This window comes from Pristiophorus japonicus, unplaced genomic scaffold (assembly GCF_044704955.1).
Source record: "Pristiophorus japonicus isolate sPriJap1 unplaced genomic scaffold, sPriJap1.hap1 HAP1_SCAFFOLD_438, whole genome shotgun sequence".
In the NCBI taxonomy this organism is placed as follows: domain Eukaryota; kingdom Metazoa; phylum Chordata; class Chondrichthyes; family Pristiophoridae; genus Pristiophorus; species Pristiophorus japonicus.
In genome coordinates, this window is record NW_027254290.1 from 388913 (window position 1) to 414302 (window position 25390).

At 43.9% G+C, this 25390-nt stretch overlaps 1 protein-coding gene across 5 annotated transcripts in view; it reads left to right on the forward strand.

Annotated features, from left to right (window-relative positions):
- Positions 1 to 20476, forward strand: part of LOC139251742 (uncharacterized) — a 42438-nt gene extending 21962 nt beyond the window's left edge. For 2 of the 5 annotated variants that reach the window (XM_070873288.1, XM_070873289.1), the window contains exons 6-12: positions 1473 to 1633; positions 3280 to 3378; positions 9021 to 9166; positions 13002 to 13173; positions 15081 to 15193; positions 19711 to 19795; positions 20019 to 20476. In XM_070873288.1, the coding sequence (XP_070729389.1) occupies positions 1473 to 1633; positions 3280 to 3378; positions 9021 to 9166; positions 13002 to 13173; positions 15081 to 15193; positions 19711 to 19795; positions 20019 to 20075 (833 nt within the window). In that variant the 3' untranslated portion in view covers positions 20076 to 20476. The remainder of the gene's footprint in view (positions 1 to 1472; positions 1634 to 3279; positions 3379 to 9020; positions 9167 to 13001; positions 13174 to 15080; positions 15194 to 19710; positions 19796 to 20018) is intronic. The other 3 variants (XM_070873291.1, XM_070873290.1, XM_070873292.1) reach the window with 3 other exon arrangements.
- Positions 20477 to 25390: the final 4914 nt, after the last annotated feature.

Consider the following 25390-nt stretch of genomic DNA (forward strand, 5'->3'; position numbering starts at 1 on the left):
ATATTATGGAAGGGTTTGAAGTGTACCGAAGGTGAAGTGAATAATATTGTAGGGTGTGAATGGCATGGAAAGTGAATTTAAGTGTATGGAAGGGCAAGTGTAGTTTATGGGCGGAGGTGAAGGGTATGAAAGGGCGAATGCAATGTATGGGAATGGATGAAGGGTATGGAAGGGTAACTGAAATGTATGGGAAGGGATGAAGGGTATGGAAGGGTGACTGAAATGTATGGGGAGTGATGAAGGGTATGGAAGGGTAAATGAAATGTATGGGAAGGGATGCAAGGATAAGTGAAGTGTATGGAGGTGAACTTAAGTCTGGAGGAGCTTCCAGAAGTAGGGTGAGCTAAAAGCTGCAGAGAAAACTATGGGCTGGCATGAGGATTTTAAATTTACCGGATCTAGAGAATTAGATCACAAGATAGGTCAGTGAATATGGGAGTGATGGGCGACCAACACTCAGTGTGGCCGGATGTGGAAGACTGAGGATGGAGTTTTAAACGAGCTTGGTAAGCGTGTGTTGGCAGTATCACATTTCATGATTTCAGGTTTGAAGATCCATACGGTAGAATTTCAGTTTGCCTTCTTTGTGAGCAGACTCGGTGGCCGTACTACCCATCCGCTGAAGAATCCACACCTAGTAGCGTAGAACTAATAACAATCACCGATAGCGGCCTGCTGATTGCTCACCCGGTGGTGAGCCTGCAAGGTTCTGAAACGAAGTAGGAAAAATACAGCCCACCAGTGACAGTCTGCCTCTCATCTTCTAATTAATTAGTGCGATGGTTGGTGACACAGGGTGTCCTGGAGTACAGCAGAACCTGTCTTACCGCGTAGTATGGGAATGGAATCCCATTCAGTCCAGGCCGGGTAGGCATAGCAGGTTCCCTTCTCTGAAGGGAAGGTAGTCAATGCTTGCGACAATAATCCAGCAGCTTTCATGATAATTTCTCTGCTACCAATTTCATTCAGTTTCACAACTTACCATGCTGATATTTCAATTAAAAAATCTCTGGTTTCTAGGTCCAGTACCACAGCCACTTCATTACCACCCACTTCATGAAGGGAGCCATCTTTGTTTCCCTTTTTTAATGCTTTCTCCATTCTGGAGCATTACTCTTGCCGGGTTCTGATTCACAGGCATGGGATGGCCTCTGGTACCTGGTGTGGGTAACGACTCTATACATTTCAGCCAAGACACTGCATTGTCTGGCTTTTCATTGCTACAGCGCATTCAGTACCCTCACCTTCCCTGCACCTGGTTGGAGTCAATGGTCAGAGATCAACTACGGGAGTCAATCGTTGACCCAGGGCCCATTCAGGAAAGTTGCAGCATTCAGTGTACCCTGGCTAAGCGTACTTAAAACAGCAGAACTTGTGAGCAAAGGTTTGTACCATCATACGCTTCAATCCGACACCTTTCAATGCATTTTCCACCCTTTCAATGTAATTATCGACTCGCTTTCTGTCTTCAGGTGAGCAGGCAGATCTGATCTTTGTCTTCTTTGACCCGATGGGCCAGGCCCTGTGTAAACGAACCCTGAATGTGGTAGAAATCCTGAACGAAAAACACGGCGATAAACTGAAGTTCTACCTGAGCAAAGCCGATGAAGCTGGTCATGAGAGTGACAGACAGGTACACACAGAGTTCGTGTTTGTTGCAGCTGGGAAGCTACTTCGTGAATGGATTTCCAACTTTGGTGATGTGATCATGGTGCTCAGTGAAAATTGCGACCAATTAATAAAAGGCAGATGTGGTGAAATCCATGCATACAGTGAGACTCTGTATACACAGCACCTTGATTCTATCCTGGCACACATAAATTAAGGTGTTCCTTTTGAATGAGAAAATTATGCTATTAAAATCAACTCATTAATTGTGTAGAGGCGACTGGTTCCCTATTTTAAAGTCATACATATTGTCCTTATAGAGCTGGTCTCCAGTTGTCCTGGTTAATCATTGCCACTGGACCAAGCCCTAGCTCTGTCAAGCCCGTGTGGTGGCTGGGGTGCAACAGCCACCACACATTAAAACAATCCACGCACAGGCACCCTTCAAGATGTAGTTCGGGATCCAGAATATTTGGTCCTTCATTGAAACACCTGTGAACTCGTCCATTTTCGGCGTGGAAGCAAGTCATCCTCATTTGGAGGGACTGCCTATGATGATGATGATGATTTGGGTATATTTCATTGATTTGATATTGTTACTTATAATTAAGTGGCAAGTCTTACTGCAATTTGGAAATTGATTGTTTTGAAGCTTCTTGGTCTTTCTCTGCTGGAGAAACTCAGGGGCGGGAAGACATGAATCTGAGATGTTTCATCACCACCAGTGGTGGGTGATGAAACCACCAGGACTACAGGTGGTTATGGGGTTTCCAGTATTAACTTGGACAAAGGAATTGAGAAGAGGAAAAAAAAATACACGGGAAAAGTGACAACAGAAATTAGGTTTCGTAGACAGGTAATGCATCAGGCATAAGGTTTTGAACAGGCCGTAAAAAATAAAAGGATTAACACTTGCCAATAGCTGTCTGTTGCAATAGCTGACAACGTGATTTGAATCCAGTATAAGAATGGTTTGCATGATAGTCGAGCAACTTTCAAATCCTAATATACATGGTGTAATGTTTTGAGAGGCTTTTCAACCCATGTTGCGAACTGTGCATCAACTTAACTGTGCACTGGAACTAGATGTATGGCATCAGCAGCATTGGTGGAGTGACATGACTAACACGCATAGTACAGAGTTCTGGGATCAGATTAAAAGAAAGACTTGTATCTATATAGCGCCTGTCACGACCGACGGACGCCTCAAAGCGCTTTACAGCCAATGAAGTACTTTTGGAGTGAAGTCACTGTTGTAATGTGGGTGAAAACTGCATGGTGGGAGGTCCCGACTTTTGGTTCAGAAGTTAAACTGAAACCTTGTCTGGCCGCTCAGGTGAATGTAAGAAATCCGCTGGCACTATTTGAAGAAGGTAGAGATGTTGGCAAATATTCATTCCTTAATGAACGTCACTATAATACAGCTTAACTGGGCACTTATCTCAATACTGTTTGCAGGAGGTTGCCTTGCACAAATTTGCTGCCGCGTTTGCCTGACAATCACAGTGACTGTACTGCTGCAGTTGATGAATTGTGAAGTGCTTTTGGACATTCTGAGGATTTTCAAAGCTCTATAATAATAGGATTTATTTTCTTCTGATGGGATGTAGTTTGCTCAAGTCCGGACATATGCTCAGATTTACAGTGGAATATGTCTGTGTTCTTTCTCAGAGAGTGATGATGCAGATAGTGCAAGAGCTGTGCAAGAGACCCGGGCTCAACAAATGTGGCTTTGATATGCCAACCATCTACATCCCAGATCCCAACAAGGTAAGGCCATGGTTTCCTCAATTTAAATGAGAAATGTACAGAAATAACGCTCTATTAAGCCTGCACGTGTGGTTTCCAATGTGCATGTTGGATAAGGAACTGGTATCAACCGCGTAGGCAGAGCGAATTCATCAATTGGGTAGATCCACCTGAAGCCAGATCACAGTTTCAGTCCTGCAGTGCAGTGTGTTGGGTGACTGCTGTTAACCAACTTCATAAGTAATTTAGAAACATAGAAACAAAAAACCATAGAAATTTACAGCGCAGAAGGAGGCCATTCTGCACCATCATGTCCGCGCCAGCCGACAAAGAGCCACATGGCCCTTGGTCCGCAGCCATAAAGGTTACATATAAACCCATCAACAATGATGAAAAGTCAAAGAGCACCAGCTCAACCAATCCGCCTCACCACAACTGTGACACCCCCTATACCAAAACATATTACACTCCACCCCAACCTGAGTCATGTGATCTCCTGGGAGAGACAAAAAAACAGATAAAAACCCAGGCCAATTTAGGGAGAAAAAATCTGGGAAAATTCCTCTCCAACCCATGCAGGCGATCGAAACTAGTCGAGGAGATCACCCTGGCCGTATTCTATTCCCTGCAGTACTTACCATTATACCTGCTCTGTCCAACAAAAGGTCATCCAGTCTAATCGCAATTACCAGCTCTAGGTCTGTAATCTTGCAGGTTACAGCACTTTAAGTGCCAATCCAACCATCTCTTAAAAGTGGTGAGGGTTTCTGTATCCACCACTCTTCTAGGCAGCGAGTTCCAAATCCCCACAACCCTCTGTGTAAAGAAGCCCCACCCCCCTCAAATCCCCTTTAAAACTTCCACCAACCACCTTAAAACCATGCCCCCTCGGAATAGACCCATCCACCATTGGAAATAGACCCTTATAATCCAGTATGTCCAGGCCCTCAATATTTTCTACACCTCAATGAGGTCTCCACTCAACCTCCTCTGTTCCAATGAGAACAAACCCAGCCGATGCAATCTGTCCTCTTAATGAAGATTCGCCATTCCAGGCAGCATCCTAGTAAATCTTCTCTAATGCAATCACGTCCTTCTAATAGTACGGCGACCAGAACTGCATGCAACACTCCAGCTATGGCCTAACCAAAGCATTATACAATTTAAGCATAACTTCACTGAACTTATATTCTATGACTCGGCCAATAAAGGCAAGCATTCCATATGCCATCTTAACCACCTTACCCACCTGGCCTGCTACTTTCAGGGACTGTGGACAAGCACTCCAAGGCCCCTTTGTTCATCTACACTATTAAGTGGCCTACCGCTTAATGTGTATACCCTTTCCTTATTAGCCATCCAAAAGTGCATCACCTCACACTTCTCTGAATTAAATTCCATTTGCCACTGCTCTGCCCACCTGGCCAGTAGATTGATATCGTCCTGCAGCCCATGACTTTCCTCTTCATTATCAATCACACAGCCAATTTTAGTTTTGGCTGCAAACTTTATAATCATACTCGCTATATTCAAATCTAAACCGTTGATATATACCACAAAAAGCAAGGGTCCCAATACTGAGCCATGCAGAACCCAACTGGAAACATCCTTCCAGTCACAATAACATCTATCAATCATTATCCTTTGCTTCCTACCTCTAAGCCAATTTTGTATCCAACGTGACACTTTGCCCTGTATCCCATGGGCTTTAACCTTCATGATCAGTCTACCATGTGGGACCTTATCAAAAGCTTTGCTAAAGTCCATATATACTACAACGTATGCACTACCCTCATTGACCCACTTGGTTACCTCCTCAAAATATTCAATAGGCTTAGTCAGACACGATCTTCCCTTAACAAATCTGTGCTGACTGTCCCTAATTAATCCTTGCCTTTCCAAATGCAGATTTATCCTGTCTTTCAGGAATTTTCCAATAATTTTCCCACCACTGAGGTTAGGCTGACAGGCCTGTAATTACTCGGTCTATCTCTTTCTCCCTTTTTGAACAAGCGTACTACATTAGCAGTCCTCCAATCCTCCGGCACCATGCCCAGATCCAAAGAGGATTGGAAAATGATGGTCAAGGCCTCTGCTATTTCCTCTTTTACTTCACTCAACAGCCTGAGATGCCTTTCATCCGGGCCTGGGGACTTATCTAATTTCAAAGCTGCTAAACTCCTTAATAATTCCTCTCTCTATATATTTATTCCATCCAGAATATCACACTCCTCCTCGATAGCAGTATCTGCATTGCCCCTTTCCTTTGTGAAAAAATATGCAAAGTATTCGTTTAGAACCCTCCCAACATCCTCCACAAAATGATTCCCCTCATGATCTCTAATAGGCCCTACCTTTTCTTTCGTTACCCTCTTACTCTTAATATATTTATAGAACATCTTAGGGATTTCCTTAATTTTAATGGCCAAGAATTCCTTGTGCTCTCTCTTAGCATTCCTAATATCCTTTTTAATTTTGCCTCTTAACTTTCTATATTCCTCTAAAGTTGCCTTAGTATTTAGCCATTGATATATGACATAAACGTCCCTTTTTTTCTTAATCTTCCCCTGAAGGTCTGTAGACATCTAGGGGGCTCTAGAATTATTTTTTCCAGCCTTTTTCTTTAAGGGCACATGTTTGGCCTGAGCCTTCCGGATCTCCTCCTTAAATGCCTCCCTCTGTTCCGACATTGATTTACCCACAAGTTTCTGTTTCCAGTCCACCATGGCGAAATCACTCCTTAACTTAGCAAAATTAGCTTTTCCCCAAATCGGAAGTTTTATTCCAGGCCGAGTTTTGTCCTTATCCATAACCAATTTGAATCTGACTGAATTATGGTCACTGAGACCCAAGTGCACTCCCACTAATACCCTTTCAACCTTCCCAGCTTCAATCCCCAAACTTAAATCCAAGATCGCCCCCTCTCGTGTTGGGCTTGCTACATACTGACTAAAAAAGTTATCTTGAATGCATTTCAAGAATTACGCACCCTCTATACCCTTCACACTAAATTTGTCCCAAACAATATTTGGATAGTTAAAATCCGCTACTATTGCTACCCTATGGTTTTTGGACTTCACAGCAATTTACCTACATATTTGCTCCTCTATCTCCCTCCCACTGTTTGGTAATACACGCCCAGCAGTGTGATCGCCCCTTTTTTATTTTTCATTTCGACCCATATGGCCTCATTTGATGATGCCTCTAACATATCATCCCTTCTCACCGCTGTAATATTTTTTTTAATCTGTAACGCAACCCCGCCCCCATTTTTACCCCCTCTCTATCTTGTCTAAAAATCCTGTAGCCAGGAATATTGATCTGCCAAACCTGCCCCTCTTTCAGCAATGTTTCTGTAATGGCTATAATATTATACTCCCAAGTGTCTACCTGTGCTCTTAGCTCATCCGACTTATTCGTTATACTCCTTGCATTAAAGTATATACTATTTAGCACAGGAAGACCACCTTGCTTACTACATACTAAGCCATGTCTGCTCTGTCTTACAGGTTCACTTTCTAGATTCTTGCTATCCAACTCCTGCTTTACTTCCTTCCCTTTTGAATTCGTTCTCAGGTTCCCATCCCCCTGCCAAGCTAATTTACACTCTCCCCAACATCACTAGCAAAACACCTCGTGAGGATATTGGTCCCGCCGCTGTTGAGGTGCAACCTGTCCAGTTTGTACAGGTCCCACCTCCCCCAGAAGTGGTTCCAATGCCTCAAGAATTTAAAGCCCTCCCTCCTACACTAATTTTCCAGCCACTCTATCCTCTCTATCCTATTCTTATACTCATTAGCACGTGGCACCAGTAGTAACCCGGAGATTACTACCCTTGAGGTCCTACCCTTTAGTTTTCTTCCTAGCTCGCTGAATTCTTCCTGTAGGACCTCATTCCTTATTTTACCTATGTCGTTGGTCCCGATATGGACCAAGACCTCTAGCTGTTTACCCTCTCCGCTCCGCAGAATGCCCTGCATCCGTTCTGTGACATCCTTGATCCTGGCACCAGGGAGGCACAAAACCATTCGGGAGTCATGTCTACGGATGCAGCAACGCCTGTCTGTTTCTCTCACTATGGAATCCCCTATCACTAGGGCACTTTTGTTCTTCGTCCCTCGTCCCTGTGCAGCTGAGCCACCTGTGATGCCTTGGAATTAGCTCTGGCTGCACTCCCCAGAAAAACTATCATCCTTACCGATACTCAGAAGTCAATATTGGTTTGAAAGCGAGATGGACTCGCGGGGGTACTTCTGAGCTATCTGCCTAGCACACTTATTATGTTTGGTGATCACCCACTTCCCCTTTACCTGCACGCCTTTAAGCTGTGGGGTGATCACCTCCTGGAAGGTGCTGTCCTCACATTTGATTGTGCATATAATTTGTTCTCGACAGAAGGGTGGTTCTGGATAAGTAGCTTTTATTGCCCCTCCCAAGTTGCCTTGAGATGATTGTGGGCATTCTCTTTGAGTCCTTGTGACGGCGCTGCTCTGCGTCAGGAGCACAATTTCACGAAATTGACCCAATCCGGTAAAGCAATGGTGATATATGTCCCCGTGAGGGTGAAATGTAGCATGGAGGATGATTTGGAGATGTTGGTGCTCCCAGTACTTTGCGGCTCTTATTTTTTTAGGGTCGAGTTCGCAGAGGAGTGAAAAGTTTTGTTGAAGTAACTTCAGAGAGTTGCTGAAGTTCATCCTGCAGACCATACGTACAGCAGCTGCATTTTGTCGATAGTTGAGCAATTACTATTAGGTTGAATTAAGGCTGATTTAGGGAATAGGTCCCAGCGTCTCAGATATTCTTCAATTTGGATAAGTGTAGGGTGATGCATTTCCATACGGGAAACTCCAAGATTGTGCTCACAAGGTACCGGTACTTGTTAAAGGCTAATATGAAGGGAGGAAACGTGGTGTTAGAACCAATAAATCATTGACGATCCACAAGCAGTATTACAAGGACATTGATACGATAAACCGAGATTTACGTTGTATTTGTACAATTGTACAATATATACTAAGAACACTATAACGAGCTTTGATATGGTTTCTATCGGAATATTGCAGCCCATTTTGGAAGGCACAGATGGTGAGAGATATCGAGGCCCTTTAGAATGAATAGTGCAGAGTGATCAAAGCGATGCTCATTATTCGGGCCCTTTGTTTTGGGGATAGCTCCATAAATTGAGCTGAATTTCGTAAGAGAAATGTTAGTTCGGTGGGAATATCATTGAAGGCTTTAAAACGATGAAAAGATTAAATTCTGTTCAGCTGTATGAGTTATTCCGCGCCTGGGAGGAGTATGGGTAGCGAGCATAAAATATATGACAAAAATGTTCGACATTCGGATTAAGAATCCTGAAATTTTGGACAGATTACAGAGACATGCAGTGAATACAGATTCGCCACAGTTCAATCGGAGCATCAAGAGTTATTCAGCTAGCTGTACAGTTGTGTGACTGGTAAAATTATCTCCATTGAGTTAGTTTAGGAATCAATGCCACGAATTCTCAGGTAAAGGCAACCAGCAGGTAAGGAGGTCGCAGAAGGATCAGTTTAATGATCGACGTGGATAATAGAATGCACTATGTGTCCTTCAGAAGGAGATGCCTCTAATTTATTAGTTGGTAGTTCCTCTGTCTGTTTGTGTCTTTGGACTGGTAGCCAACACGTTGCGTGAATCAGATCCAAGAGGTGTGCACAACAATAGAAAAGACGATAAACCGGACAGTTCAGAACGCGCTGAACCAGCTGGAGAAGGACTGCGAGCTGATCATCCGCACAACCAGGTGTCAGCTCGAGGAGAGCAGGTGAGGCTTTAGTGTGTGTTGTGTTCACGAGAGGTGCAGTAAGTCTGGGGAAACAAGGATGGGAGTAAACAACATTGTCAGAAATGGTAACAGAAAAATAATTATAATTGAAGAAGGAATCAGGACAAGGAGACTGGGCTCTATATTCCTTTCTTGCCTCTTGTGTATCCCCGATTTAAATCACTCCACCATTGGTGGCCGTGCTTTCAGCTGCCGAGGGCCTAAGCTCTGGAATGCCCGCTCTAAGTCTCGTCACCTCACTACCGCTCTTTCCTCATTTAAGATGCTCCTTAAAACCTAACTCTAAGACCAAGCTATTGGTGACCTACCCTAATATCTCCTTATGTTTCTCAGTGTGAAATTTTGTTTGATAACGCTACAGTGAAGCTGCTTGAGATGTTTTACAACTTTAAAGGCGCTATATAAATATAAGGTCTTGTTATCATATAAGGAATATTTCGATAGGAAAATGGGACTTAATTTCTTCAGCAAATATCAAACTTCTACGTGATCTCATCGAAACTTTCATGTTAATGGGGTAGTTGACAAAGATTATTGTGAACTGTTCATATATCAAGGCACACGAGGCAGAATCGATCGGGGATTAGGAGCAAGAACAGAAATCAGATAAACCATTTTATCCAAAGTGAACTGAGATCCTGGAATCCATGGAAGAGTATTGAAGCGCGAATCACACAGAAACTGGAGTCAGGATTGAGCGATATTTATGTGGATGCACAAGGCATTCAAAACAAAGTTGGAACAAAACAAAATAAGAAGCTATAATAATTATGAATAAATAGGACATAGCTGTAACGGGAACATTCCTTAGATTTCGACTGGCTTGCCAAATTATTATCACTGAAATTGCAGTCTCCGTGTCCGCATACTCTGAGTACGCCATCATAATCTATTTGAAAGGCTCAGCAACTTCTGAATTTCTGCATGCACTTATGAACCACCTGAAAAATAAGTGTTGCTGGTGCAGATTTGGGCTATTTGCCCAATAACTGCCAAGCAATTGCCCATGCAACTCTTATATCTGGTAAAAGCAGGTGTAGGGCATGCTTTTATCAGCTTGAGGGAGTGTATAATGCTTAAATAAACCATTTATAAATCCAGAATTATATACATATAATGTAAATAATGTTATACAAATATTGGCCCAAATTAAGATGTTTAAAATTAATTATCAAAAAGGTAAATGTTATTGAGGTTTGGGCAATGAAGGAAGTTAGAACTAATACTGCAGTCAGTACGTTTATAATTGTATAAATTCTGTAAATTGTATTATTATTTGGGGATTCCATGCATATCATTGGAGATGCCCTTTCTAAGTTATTGCAATGGAATCCTCCTTTGCCATTGGAGGACCGGGCCCATGTGATCCCAGGTATACTTCCGAAACGCCTGCTTCCCATGGGCCTTTACGCTACCATCCGCCTGCATGCCCGAGGTGGCAACTCTTTGCAGCCTGGATGCCAGGAGGTATTTTCGGAATTGCTTTGTGGATTGGAGGCGTATAATGGCAATATTTAGGCCAAAATTACATAGAAACATAGAAAATAGGTGCAGGAGTATGCCATTCGGCCCTTCGAGCCTGCACCGTCATTCAATGAGTTCATGGCTGAACATGCAACTTCAGTACCCCATTCTTGCTTTCTCGCCATACCCCTTGATCCACCTAGTAATAAGGACTACATCTAACTCCTTTTTGAATATATTTAGTGAATTGGCCTCAACAACTTTCTGTGGTAGAGAATTCCACAGGTTCATCACTCTCTGGGAGAAGAAGTTTCTCCTCATCTCGTTCCTAAATGGCTTACCCCTTATCCTTAGACTGTTACCCCTGGTTCTGGACTTCCCCAACATTGGGAACATTTTTCCTGCATCTAACCTGTCTAAACCCATCATAATTTTAAACGTTTCTATGAGATCCCCTCTCATTCTTCTGAACTCCAGTGAATACAAGCCCAGTTGATCCAGTCTTTCTTGTTATGTTAGTCCCGCCATCCTGGGAATCAGTCTGGTGAACCTTCGCTGCACTCCCTCAATAGCAAGAATGTCCTTCCTCAAGTTAGGAGACCAAAACTGTACACAATACTCCAGGTGTGGCCTCACCAAGGCCCTGTACAACTGTAGCAACACCTCCCTGCCCCTGTACTCAAATCCCCTCGCTATGAAGGCCAACATGCCATTTGCTTTCTTAACCGCCTGCTGTACCTGCATGCCAACCTTCAATGACTGATGTACCATGACACCCAGGTCTCATGTTTCATCCCTGTCTCTGCCAATATGCTGCTGAAACCTCATCCATGCTGTTGTTACCACCAGAGTGGACTTCGCTATTCCAATGCTCTCCTGGCTGGCATCCCTTCTTTCACGCTCCATAATCTTGAGTTAATGGCATACTCTGCTGCGCTATCCTAAATTCCACCAATTCGCATTCACCCATCACACCTGTGAGCACTTACCTACATTTTACCCTCATCCAGCAAAATTTCGATTTCAAAATTCTCATCCGCCTATTACAATCACTCCATAGCCTCGCTAATCCTTATCCGTAACCTTTTCCAGCTGCACATCCCTCCGGAAATTCTGCATTCCTCCAACACTGCCCTTTTGTGCATGCTCCACTTCCTTCGTCCCATCATTGGCAGTGGTGTCTACAGCTGCCTAGGCGCTAAACTCTGGAATTCCCTCCCAAACCTCTCCACTTCTTTGCATCCTATAATACAAACCTTAAAACCTCTTTGACCAAGCTTTTTATCACTCGTCCCAATGTCTCCTCCTTTGATTCGGTGTGAATTTGTATCTGATTTCCCTCCTGTGAAGAACCTTGGGACATTTGACTATATTAAAGGTGCTTTAAAAATCACGTTGTTGCTGTTTTCATAAGAGAAATGGGCAGTAAAAGTTGCTGGACTAGCAGTATTAATGAAGGATTCAGTTACAGCCCTAGAAAATCGTAAAATCACAATCGATGCAATGAGACAGGATTCACATGGACAGCTTTACAGACTTGGAGGTGCCATGGTACAATTCTCGATGTACAAAACAGAACACCAGAATTGTGTGATAGAGGGGAGAACCACAGCCAGTTCAAAGCGATAATATAAGAATAAAAGCTTACTAATATTGGGAGAATTTATCAATCAAACAATAGATAGGATTAATGTGTGTGAGCAAAGTGGAGAGCACATTTTAGACTAGATCGGGCATTGCAAGTAAGATCAGAATGTTTCAATTCAACAAGGAAAGAGGCATGGCTTGGTTTATTCTGGGAGTTTGAGTGGGGTAACTAACTGCATTGAGAGTAGACGAGAAACTTGGAAACATTGACTACCACACATTGGGAGAAAGGGGAGCATCAGAATGGTAGCCATTTTTCCTTTGGGCAATAGTCTAAAATGGATTATATTGGTTCGACAGCTCGCGATACACCTCACGAGATTTTCCTTTCCATTGAAGTTAATCAAGAGAGATGTAAACCGGCTGTCGATTCGCTATTATCCGTTTTACACTATCACATGAACTCAGAATTCCTCCCAATGGCAAGGAAAATCGAACGGGGCTGATAATGTATATCACCCATTGAAGACAATCAAAGAACACCACTCCTAAATTTAAAATTACGGCCATGGAGGCTATTTGAGGTGAATGTTTTGTACTGAGAGCAAAACTAATATATTAAGAAATGCTGTAGTTTCAGATCACTGTTGTTGATTTCTGGTGTCATGCGGTGCTAAGTTTTCACTATTTCAGTGATTTGATGGACTGTTGGGAGCTGTTTTCCACCAGTTACTTAAGATAGTGATTCTTACTTTCATTTCAGTGAACAGACATCTAAGAACAGGAGAGCCTGGATCAAGCGTCTGTTCTTCAGCTCCTTGACATACTTGGTACCACTCGCACTGCTGACAAGTTTCATCATTTCCAACATACCAAGAGAAAGCCTCACTGATATAATGGGAGAGGACTTGGCCCACATTTCGCAGATCTGGGCGGTATGGCTCGCTTCTGTTAACCTGAATCTAACCAATGAATATCTGCCAGTGTTTGGCGTCTATATGTTTTCTTGGACTGCGCAGGTGGAGCATTGTTTATGGTCCCAATCTGCACCTGCCCCGTGAGTGTTTGAGGACAAAATGCAGAGGGAGCTTTACTGCATACCAAATCCGTATTGTACCAAACCGAGGAACGTTTGATGGTACAGTGCAGAGATAGCCTTTCTCTTTAGTTAACCCGTGATGTACCTGCCCTGGGAGTGTTTGATGGTACAGTGTAGATGGAGCTTAACTCTGTATCTGACGCATGCTTTATCGAATCTTTACTGTATCTAATCTGATGGTAGTTGATGCGAGTGTTTGATGGGATATTGCAGTGTGAATTCTGGTCTGTATCTGATCTGTGCCCTATCTGCCCTGGAAATATTCAACGGATCAGTGTAGAGAGAGCTTTATTTTATATCTAACCCGTGCGTTACCTGCCATGTCTGTGTTTGAATGGACAGTGTAGAGGGAACTTTAGTTTGTATCTAACCCGTGTTGTACCTGCCCTATGCGTGTTTAATGGGATAGTATACTGGGAGGTTTATTGTGTGTTAAGCACCTATTGTAGCTAACCTGATGTTTGTTTGTGGTCGGTGTAGCTCGAATGTTTCAGCTCTTAGTCTTCCTTTGATAGATAAGACGCTGGCATTTTCTCTGGGCACAGAATGAGGTGGTGGACGTTAAGAACATAATATATTTCTGAGAAATAACGAGGTTGTTCTACTTCTTTGGTCAATTACAATCTTGCAAACTAAATTTGGAAATCAATTTTTTGGATGTCCGCTTCACTTGGTCTGTTTACGTTTTCTTGTTCTCAGATGCTGAAGGCCTGCTTTCCCCTAGATTTCTGAAGAATGAAAAGGCCTTGTTTTGTAACAAGGGCCAGCCCTTGATTTTATCAAGATAATCTCAACCTGACCTGCCATGGACCGTGATAACTTCTTACCATAAACATGAATTCATCATCATCATGTGCAGTTCCTCGTATTAAGGATAACTTTCTTCCTTGCCAAAAAGGGATAAGTTCAAGATGTTTCAATGAAGGTCCTAATATTCCAGGTCCAGAACTGCATCCTGAAGGGTGGAAGATGCCTGTGCATGGAAGTTTTAACGTGTGCTGACAGTTGCATGCCAGCCATCACACGGGCTTGACAGAGCTGGTCTTGGTCCACTGGCAAGAATTGACCAAGACGACTGGAGACCAGCTCTGCTGCACGGACTTTGTGCACACACATATTGCAGTGTGGGGCGGTCCGTGCTGCCCCTGGGCACACGTCGCTTCTGGCACCAAACTCACGCCTCTCCTGGGCCCCAATCTCGTCGCTCCATGATCTCTTGCCACTCCTTCACCCCAACCTCGCCGCTCCCGCTCTCGCTCCAATGACCGACCTGGAAACACTCCCAGGTCAGGCACAGATCGGGTTAAATACAGAGTAAAGCTCCCTCTACACTATTCCATCACACACTTCCAGGTCAGAGACAGCGAAGAGCGAGCCTTACTCTATATCTAAACCGTGCTGTATCTGTCCTGGGTGTGTTTGATGTGACAGTGCAGAGGGAGCTTTATTCTGTATCTAATTCATGCTGTACCTGTCCTGGGTGTGTTTGATGTGACATTGTAGAGGGAGCTTTTCTCTGTATCTAATCCATGCTGTACCTGTCCTGGAGTGTTTGATAGGACAGCGAAGAGGGGGCTTTATTCTGTATCTGACCCGTGCAATACCTGACATGGGAGTGTTTGATGGGACAGCGTCGAGGGAGCTTTACTCTGTATCTAACCCAAATGTGAATTATAAAGAATGCAACGTGAGAGTTTTACTCTACCTGTAAGCGTCACGTTGTCCATCTTCTCTTCTGGCTAGTGGTGCGTATCGACAGCCTGGAACTGGTTAACTGGAGACAATTACCTTCTGGCTCTGATTATGCTCATCGGATTCATGTTCGTTTCGATGTGCATTTCAAAGTGCTACTCCAGGTAAATGTTTCTCTGACAGAGGAATATGCAGAGCAACCAAAACAGATGGATTGAGAGATAAAGGGAGAGGTCGTGGGAGACGGAAAGAGTCAGATATGGGGTGATAAGCAGTAACATATGAGGAAAGACAGGTAACGTCAGAAAGAGACAAAGTCATCCACAAACAGAAAGCCAGATGTAAGGGAACAAACAGAGAAAAAGGCTAGACAGAAATAGAAACATAGAAAAATAGAAGGAGTAGGCCATTCGGCCCTTCGAGGCTGCACCACCATTCAATAGGATCATGGCTGATCATGCACTTCAGTAACCCATTCGTGCTTTTTCTCCATACATCTTGATCCCTTTGCCCATAAGGGCCACAACTAACTCCCTTTTGAATATATGTAACGAACTGGTCTGAACAACTTTCTCTGGTAGAGAATTTCACATGCTCACAACTCTCTGAGTGAAGAAGTTTTTCCTCATCTCGGTCCTAAATGGCTTATCCCTTATCCTTAGACTGTGACCCCTGGTTCTGGACTTCCCCAACATCAGGGAACATTCTTCCTGCATCTAACCTGTCCAATCCCGTCATAATTTTATATATTTCTATGAGATCTCCTCTCATTCTTCTAAATTCCAGTGAATAAAAGCCTAGTCGATCCAGTCTTTCTCCATATCAGTCTTGTCATCCCGGGAATCAGTCTGCTGAAACTTCGCTGCACTCCCTCAATAGCAAGAATGTCCTTCCTCAGATTATGAGACCAAAACTATACACACTATTCAAGGTGTGACCTCACCAAGGCCCCGTACAACTGTAGTAAGACTTCCCTGCTCCTGTACTCAACACTTCTCGCTCTGAAGGAACGGGCCATTTGCCGTCCTCCGCCTGCTGTACCTGTATGCCAACTTTCAATTACGGATGTACCATGACACCCATGTCTCGTTGCACCTCCCCTTTTACTAATATGTCACCATACAGATAATAATCTGCCTTCCTGTTTTTACACCAAACTGGATAACCTCACATTTATCTACATTATACCACATCTGCCATGTATTTGCCCGCTTACCTAACCTGTCCAAGTCACCCTGCAGCCTCTTAGCATCCTCCTCATAGCTCATACTGCCACCCAGCTTAGTGTCATCTGCAAACTTGGAGATATTACATTAAATTCATTCGTCTAAATCATTAATGTATATTGTAAATAGCTGGGGTCCCAGCACTGAACCTTGTGGTACCCCACTAGTCACTGCCTGCCATTTTGAAAGGGACTTGTTTATTCCTACTCTTTGTTTCCTGTTTGCCAACCAGTTCTCTATCCACGTCAATACCTTACCCCAATACCATGTGCTTTAATTTTGCATACTAATCTATTGTGTGGAACCTTGTCAAAAGCTTTTTGAAAGTCTAAATACACCACACCAACTGGCTCTCCCTTGTCCACTCTACTAGTTACATCCTCAAAAAATTCTAGAAGATTTGTCAAGCATGATTTCCCTTTCACAAATTCATGCTGACTTGGACCGACCATGTTACTGCTTTTTAAATGCGCTGCTATTACATCTTTAGTAATTGATTCCGACATTTTTCCCAGCACCGATGTCAGGCTGACTGGTCTATAATTCCCTGTTTTCTCTCTCCCTCTTTTTTAAAAAGTGCGGTTACATTAGCTACCATCCAGTCCATAGGATCTGATCCAGAGTCTATAGAATGTTGGAAAATGACCACCATGCATCCACTATTTCTCGGGCCACTTCCTTAAGTACTCTGGGATGCAGACTATCAGGCCCGGGGATTTATCGGCCTTCAATCCCATGAATTTCCCTAACACATTTTGCTGACTAATAAGGATTTCCTTTAGTCCCTCCTTCATGCTAGACCCTCAGTCCCCTAGTATTTCCGAAAGGTTAGTTGTGTCTTCCTTAGTGAAGACAGAAGCAAAGTATTTGTTCTGTTGGTTTGCCATTTCGTTGTTCCCCATTATAAATTCGCCTGATTCTGATTGCAAGGGACCCACATTTATCTTTGCTGATCTTTTTCTCTTCACGTATCTGTTGAAGCTTTTACAGTCAGTTTTTATGTTCCCTGCAAGCTTACTCTCATATTCTATTATCCCCCTCCTAATGAAACTCTTTGTCTTCCTCTGCTGAATTCTAAATTTCTCCCAGTCCTCAGGTTTGCCGCTTTTTTGCCACTTTATATGCCTCTTCCTTGGATTTAACAGTATCCCTAATTTCCCTTGTATGCCACGGTTGAGCCATCTTCCCCATTTTATTTTACGACGAACAGTGATGTACAATTGTTGAAGTCATCCATGTGATCTTTAAATGTCTGCCATTGCCTATCCATCGTCAACTCTTTATGTATCATTTGCCAGTCTATCCTAGCCAATTCACGTCTCATACCATCGAAGTTACCTTTCGTTAAGATCAGGACCCTAGTCTCTGAATTAACTGTGTCACTCTCTATATTAATGAAGAATTCTACCATATTATGGTCACTCTTCCCCAAGGGGCCTCGCATGACAAGATTGCTAATTAATCCTCTCTCATTGCACAACACCCAGTGTAGGATGTGCAGCTCTCTACTTGGTTCCTCGACATATTGGTCTAGAAAACCATCCCTTATACACTCCAGGAAATTATCCTCCACCGTATTGCTACCAGCTTGTTTAGCCCAATCTATATGTAGATTAAAGTCACCCATGATAACTGCTGCACCTTTATTGCATGCATCCCTAATTTCCTGTTTGATGCCTTCCCCAACCTCACTATGACTGTTTGTTGGTCTGTACACAACTCCCACTAGCGTTTTCTTCCCTTTGATGTTCTGCAGCTCTACCCATATAGATACCATGTCATCCACGCTCATGTCCTTCCTCACTATTGCGTTAATCTCCTCTTTAACCAGCAGTGCTTACCCACCTACTTTTTTTTCAGTCTATCTTTCCTGAATATTGAATACCCTTGGATGTTGAGTTGCCATCCTTGGTCACTCTGCAGCCATGTCTCCATAATCTCAATTACATCATATTGGTTAACAGCTATCTGTGCAGTTAATTCATTCACCTTATTATGAATGCTCCTCGCATTGAGACACAGAGCCTTCAGGCTTGTTTTTTTTAACACTCGAGGATTACATAATTTTAGAATTATGTTGTAATGTGGCACTTTTTGATTTTTGCCTTTGATTGTTCTGGCCTCCACTTCAAGTTTTCTCCTTTAAACTTTTGCTTCTGACCCCATTTTACTTCCCTCTGTCTCCCTGCATAGGTTCCCATCCCCCTGCACTATTAGTTCAAATCCTCCCCAACAGCACTAGCAAACATTCCCCCTAGGACATCGGTTCCATCCCTGCCCAGGTGCAGACTGTCTCATTTGTACTGGTCCCACCTCCCCCAGAACCAATTCCAATGTCCCAGGAATTTGAATCCATCCCTCTTGCACCATTCCTCAAGCCACGTATTCATCCTAACTATCCTGTTATTTCTAGTCTGACTAGCACGTGGCACTGGTAGCAATCATGAGATTACTACCTTCATGGTCCTACTTTTTAATTTAACTCCTAGCTCCCTAAATTCAGCTTGTAGGACCTCATCCCGTGTTTTACCTATATCATTGATAGCTATATGCACCACGACAACTGACTGTTCACCCTCGCCCTCCAGAATGCCCTGCAGACACTCCGAGACATCCTTGATCCTTGCACTAGGGAGGCAACATACCATCCTGGAGTCTCGTTAGCGGCTGCAGAAACGCCTATCTCTTCCCCTACATTTCTATCCCCTACCACTATAGCTGTCCCACTCTTTTTCCTGCTCTCCTGCGCACCAGAGCCACCCATGGTGCCATGAACATGGCTGCTGCTGCCCTCCCCTGATGAGCCATCTTCCTCAACAGTACCCTAGGTGATATATCTGTTTTGGAGGGAGATGACCGCAGGGGACCCCTGCACTACCTTCCTTCCACTGTTCTTCCTGATGGTCACCCATTCCCTATCTGCCTATGTAACCTTTACCTGTGGTCTGACCAACTCACTCAATGTGCTATTCATGACATCCTCAGCATCGCAGATTTTTCAGAGTGAATCCATGCGCAGCTCCAGTGCCGCAATGCGGTCTGTCAGGAGCTGCAGGTGGATACACTTCCTGCACACATAATAGTCAGGGACACTGGAAATAGAGAGAGGGGGCTTACAGAGAAATATAGGCGAAATGGGGACAGAGATATAACGAAGTAGTGAGAGAGAGAAGAATGAGATTCAGAAAAAGAGAATGAGGAGACCAAGCGAGCAACAGGAAAAATAGAGAGAGAGAGTAAACTAGAGATAGAGAGAAGAGAGATGCAGCGAGCATGAGAGAGAGAGAGAGAGAGATAATCATCAGTAGAGGTGTAGGCATTTAATCATAGAGGATGATTTCTGCAGGTACAGTTTTCCAGATGTTAAATAATGCTAGATTGTGACTGAGGAGGCAGGAAACTGCTCATGCACATGGTATCCTGGATTGTGCTGAATTTCTGCCTCCATTTTTCAGCACCAAAACTACTCTATCGAGGAAGGAGAAAAAGAAACTAAAGGCAAACTGTGACTATGTCCAATGTGTTGTGGTTGAGAAAAAGGTGAATTTTCCCTGTCTTCCTGTTCTCTCTCCGATTATAAAAGTCTACATATCTTATTCTCTATATCTACATTTAACATTTGCCTTTTATTGGCCAAGTATTTACCTTCTATATGTGCATGTCTAGCTCGCGACAATTAACTTCAAGAAATATTCCAGTGTTTGATATTATTAATTCTTAAATTTCCTTTATTAAAACGGAAACTTTCCTTTCGTTGTTGCAGGCACAGCTCTATGAGATGTATCTCTGTCAATGCGTCACTGAACAGGAACTGAACTAAAACTGACCAGCGGTAGAACTTTGGAAAGTGCCTCCCTTGAGATAATAACACAATGAGATTTCTAACTCTGGGTTGCCAGGAGAAGCTATGATTAATAAATCTTCCAGCAGAACTGAAGCAGCTTCTCCCAGCTAACTAGGACATTCCGTGGAGTCAGTTCCCTCACATCCACCTGACTGTTGTATCTGCTATTCACTTCCTTCCCTTATTGTGGCCCTCATGCTTCAGCCGGCACACTCTTCTCCTATGCTGTATCTTGGACTCAAGATTCGTCCCATTTTTTCCAAGTACTAATTCACTGGTCTCATATCCTGAATACTGTGGTAATGTTTATATCTATCACTCAACCCCTGCCTCCTAAAAACTATGGCGTTATAAATTACAAGTTTGGCCTCAATCAATGAGTGCATTTTGATGAGTGTTCTTCCTGTCTCAATTTCGAATAGCTCGGTGTATATTCCGTTACATAGGTCAGAAATTTTACCTCTGGCTCTTCAACAGATTACGTGTTGCAAAACCTTGCACCGTGAGCCAAGAACAGGATTCAATACAGTAATCCCAAATCCTAAGGATCATTATTCGTGGATTTCCTCGTCCGTGTCCACATATTGGTTTGGAATTATTTGCATTCTCGGTTGAGAAGATAATTATTCTGCAATAATTGCTTACCCAGTGGCCTGCTGCTCGCTGAAATAATTCAGAAGTCAAAAGTCTGTCCGAGGAACTATACAGATCCAAATGCGTTTGAGTTGTGTATTTCCGATAATAACACCGGCGAGTCATGTATTTAGACCTGAAGAAATTTATTTCACCGAAGTATGACCTGTATAGCTGAGTGCGGTTCAGTTCTGGTAACAAAGTGTGGCTACTTTCAGTAACAGTTTGGTTCAGTTTTGTTAAGAGAGTGTTTCTCATTTCTCATTTATTTCACAGAAGTGTGACCTTTATAATTGAGTGAGTGCAGTTCCGTTCGTAACAAAATGTGGCTACTTCCGGTAACATTTATGTTCAGTTCTGGTAACAAAGCGTTAATAGTTCTAGTAACAGATTCAAAGTGCAGATGCGTTCTATAACAAAGTTATGGTAACATGACTGTACCACATTGCTGGTCATCGAATATGGCTCAATTCTGCTGGCAGAGTTTGGTTTACCTGTGGTAATAATATGGCAACACAGAACAGTTCAGTTCTGGTAACACAATTTATTTTAGTCCTGTCATTCACAGTGTTTACATTGGAGCTTAGAAATGGCAAGATGAAAAAGACAACATTCCATCTATTTTACCGTCTATCATCCTGGTCGTCGCAGGATACAACCATAATTGGGTTGTTCACCAATCATAGCAATCAGTCTCTATAAATTAGACTACAATAGATGTGCAAAGCCCCAGTGGTGGGACATTTGGGGGAACAGATGTCCACAGTAAACCTTTTCCTCCAAAGTATGATGCACTTACCACATGCCTTATCTGAAATTGCTCATATCATATACTGTACCCAAACATAATGGGCCGTAACTTGCGCGCCCGTTACAGATGCATACAAGGTTTTCATGTGCGAAGCGCAAGCGCGAAAATGTGGAAATTGCGACCTGTCAAGAAACTACTTCAGAGTCGGGGCAATAACTTGAATGGCGTGCGGCCCAGGGAGAAGCGTGGAGGCCCCGACTTGCGATAAACCCTCAGCAGCAGGTTGGGACCATAAAAGGAGCGGCGTGTGGCCCAGGGAGCAGCGTGGAGGCCACCACAAGGTACAGTCCGAGCTGGTGCAGGAGGGCAACGTCAACGAAGAGTGACATCAGCAAGATTGGAGTGTGGGCAGATACAGCAGGAGTGGCGAGAGGGGTAAAGAAACTGTGATAGATTGTAGAGGTATGAGATCGGGGCCCAGGGGAGGCATGAGTTTGGGACCGGGGCCCAGGGGCAGCACGGGACTGCCCACATTGCGGTACATCTGTGCACTAGATCGGTGCAGCTGTGTTAGCGTGAATGTTTTCCTGGAAGAATCACTCGACACTCGGGATCGGTTCCAATGCCAAAACGGCCTTTATTACGCCGGCGGGGAGAGAGCCTCTGGTCCAATTCCAGGCACTCCACTCTGCCGACCAAAGACATTCATCGATATTTATGTTTTACAACAGTTTATTCCAGATACTCAGCCCACATCGGCTGGACACAATCCAATCATAATGATTATAGATTACATATAGGTTTCTTTGAGCCAATAGTATTAATCCCGGTACATCAGGGGGCTGCATGCTCAGTTCATGTCAGCTGGGGCTGATTCATGTCCTTGTGATGTTCCCCAGGCCCCCTTATCTCTGTTGCTCGTGGGTTCTGCCGGTGCCTACTTTTCTTATCTCAACATGGTTGCTAGGCACCCCATCTGGAGTCATTGATTTAAGGACATTCCATACTAAGTACTGCAGTGTTTTGTTATGGTATCGTGTCTCAAGTTGTTGATTCAAGACATTCCTGATACCAGGCACTGCAGGGTCAGCACTCAGTCAGCAATTTACCTAACCTGGCTAACTGAGTTCCCATCATGTTTTGCGAATCCCCCCCCCCCCCCTACCCCCGGCAGCCATTTTATATCTGGCTATCATTTTAAACATACATACATATATTCAGCAGGTGCCACTGCCTTTGAAAGCGCCCTACAACAATCCCCCCTTTCGGTAAGGGACTAATCCTAGTCCCCTTTAACCGACAACATTTGTTAACGTATACTACCCACCCCTTTTGATAGGTAATTATGCACCGCCCGGTACTTCCTGTCTCAACATGCTGGCCAGTCACGTGGTTTTGAGAGCTCCGATTGCTTAGATCAAATTAATAAAGGTCAAATCCTCGTGCCCCCCTGTCAGACAGGCGTTTTTAATTTCCTGGGACCTGGCTTGGGTCCTTCTTCGGCGTGCGTGGTGCTTACATGATTGACAGGCCATGATGCCCCATGTTATTGCTAGGACCAGTTGTACCCCGACTAGTATGTGTGAAGTTATTCGAATCCAGGGGTCGATGTTGACATTCATTCCCCAGTCCCAAACCTTCCTCCACCAATTCTGGTCTTGTAAATCTATGTCGATATCCTCTTCCAGTACTTTGATTTTAGTTTGCAATTGGTGGTAGAGCTTTATGGATTCGCCCACTCTGAACCTCAGTTCCCTTAATACCTCAGCTTGATGTGGGATGGGGACCTGATCTGGCTTGTCATAATCCTGCAAGTGATCATGGAGTTGGTCGGTCACATTAATAGTTTCGGTATTTCAACGTCTAACCTGGGTGATGTGGGCTTGCCCAATCGTGACAGCTCATAGTGGTGTAAATCAAATGCTTGGCTGTGGGATCGGGCACTGTAGGTCATTATACTGGTATGAACATTCTGTGGTAGAGATGCAGTACCGTCCCTTTCCTCCATAGCCTGCCCTAGTGAAGTGCGCGTGTGCGGGCACTATTTCTAATACGCACCCGTCGGTTCGGTTAAACCTGCACACGTCTAGTTCCCCTCGGCCCACCGGGTGAGGATACACTGTAATCCCCCCCCCCCCCCCTTGCTTGCATCCCGATAGGGAAATCCCGGTGAGTGTGTCATTTCGGCAAATGGCGGAGGTTGTTGTCAAATAGTAACAGAGGGAGGCGTTTTCCTGTATTACCCCGATATTCTCTAGCTGGTACAGGGGAAATGGTCCCGAATCTGGTGTGGCTATAGGGATCATCAGAACTATTCCTATTCGAGGTTTCTTACCCATTTGGCAATCTGAGATCGCTTGGTATACTCTGGTCAGTCCCTTCAGAGTACAGTTGTCCAATGTCCCCCTCTGACTGACCAACTGAGCCAAATGCGAGCTGTCTATCCAATCGGGCACCTCCCCCCTTTGGATCTGGTCGAAGTTGTGCTGTATCTGTCACATCATCCGCAGGCCATAAGCGTGACAGAGTTGCCCCTGTCTAAGTTTTCCGGTATCTTCTCTCTCTCTGTCAATAAGGTGATTGATGGTTTTTGCGTGAGCTTCCAGGACCGAGATGCCATCCAATTGGATTTCGGCACTTTCTTTCCCTAGTTCAGCTTGATCTTCCTGATTCTGCTCTACCCGTTCTAATAGTCCCTTCATCACCCCTCTAAGCTGTTCCACCCTTTCATTTAGCCTTTGTTTGTCCAATGAGTTTGCTACGGAGGTTCCTGTATTAAAACTGGTAGCGACATCATTAACTATTCCCCTCTTAGTCCTATGAACTGGCTCCTGTCCTCGGAATCTACTGGCACCCATGGCATCGGCAGCCTGCTGCATTACAACTTTACTTAATACATTATACATTTTTCTTGCCTGCTCTGTACAATATTCCGGTATCTGTATACCTGAGATATTGATCAGGACAGGCACAATTTCATGCTTTACATTATCATACAATAGTTCGCACTCATTGGACAGTACGATCCCATTTTCTGGTCCCCTGGTAATTGTTGGGCATGGCAATTCCATGGGCAGAAACATAGAAACACAGAAAATAGGTGCAGGAGTAGGCCATTCGGCCCTTTGAACCTGCACCGCCATTCAATGAGTTCATGGCTGAACATGCAACTTCAGTACCCGCTTCCTGCTTTCTCGCCATACCCCTTGATCCACCTAGTAGTAAGGACTTCATCTAACTCCTCTTAGAATATATTTAGTGAATTGGCCTCAACAACTTTCTGTGGTAGAGAATTCCACCGGTTCAACACTCTCTGGGTGAAGAAGTTTCTCCTCATCTCGGTCCTAAATGGCTTACCCCTTATCCTTAGACTGTGACCCCTGGTTCTGGACTTCCCCAACATTGGGAACATTCTTCCTGCATCTAACCTGTCTAAACCCATCAGAATTTTAAACGTTTCTATGAGATCCCCTCTCATTCTTCTGAACTCCAGTGAATACAAGCCCAGTTGATCTAATCTTTCTTGATATGTCAGTCCCGCCATCCCGGGAATCAGTCTGGTGAATGTTCGCTGCACTCCCTCAATAGCAAGAATGTCCTTCCTCAAGTTAGGAGACCAAAACTGTACACAGTACTCCAGGTGTGGCCTCACCAAGGCCCTGTACAACTGTAGTAACACCTCCCTGCCCCTGTACTCAAATTACCTCGCTATGAAGGCCAACATGCCATTTGCTTTCTTAACCGCCTGCTGAACCTGAATGCCAACCTTCAATGACTGATGTACCATGACACCCAGGTCTCGTTGCACCTCCCCTTTTCCTAATCTGTCACCATTCAGATAATAGTCTGTCTCTCTGTTTTTACCACCAAAGTGGATAACCTCACATTTATCCACATTATACTTCAT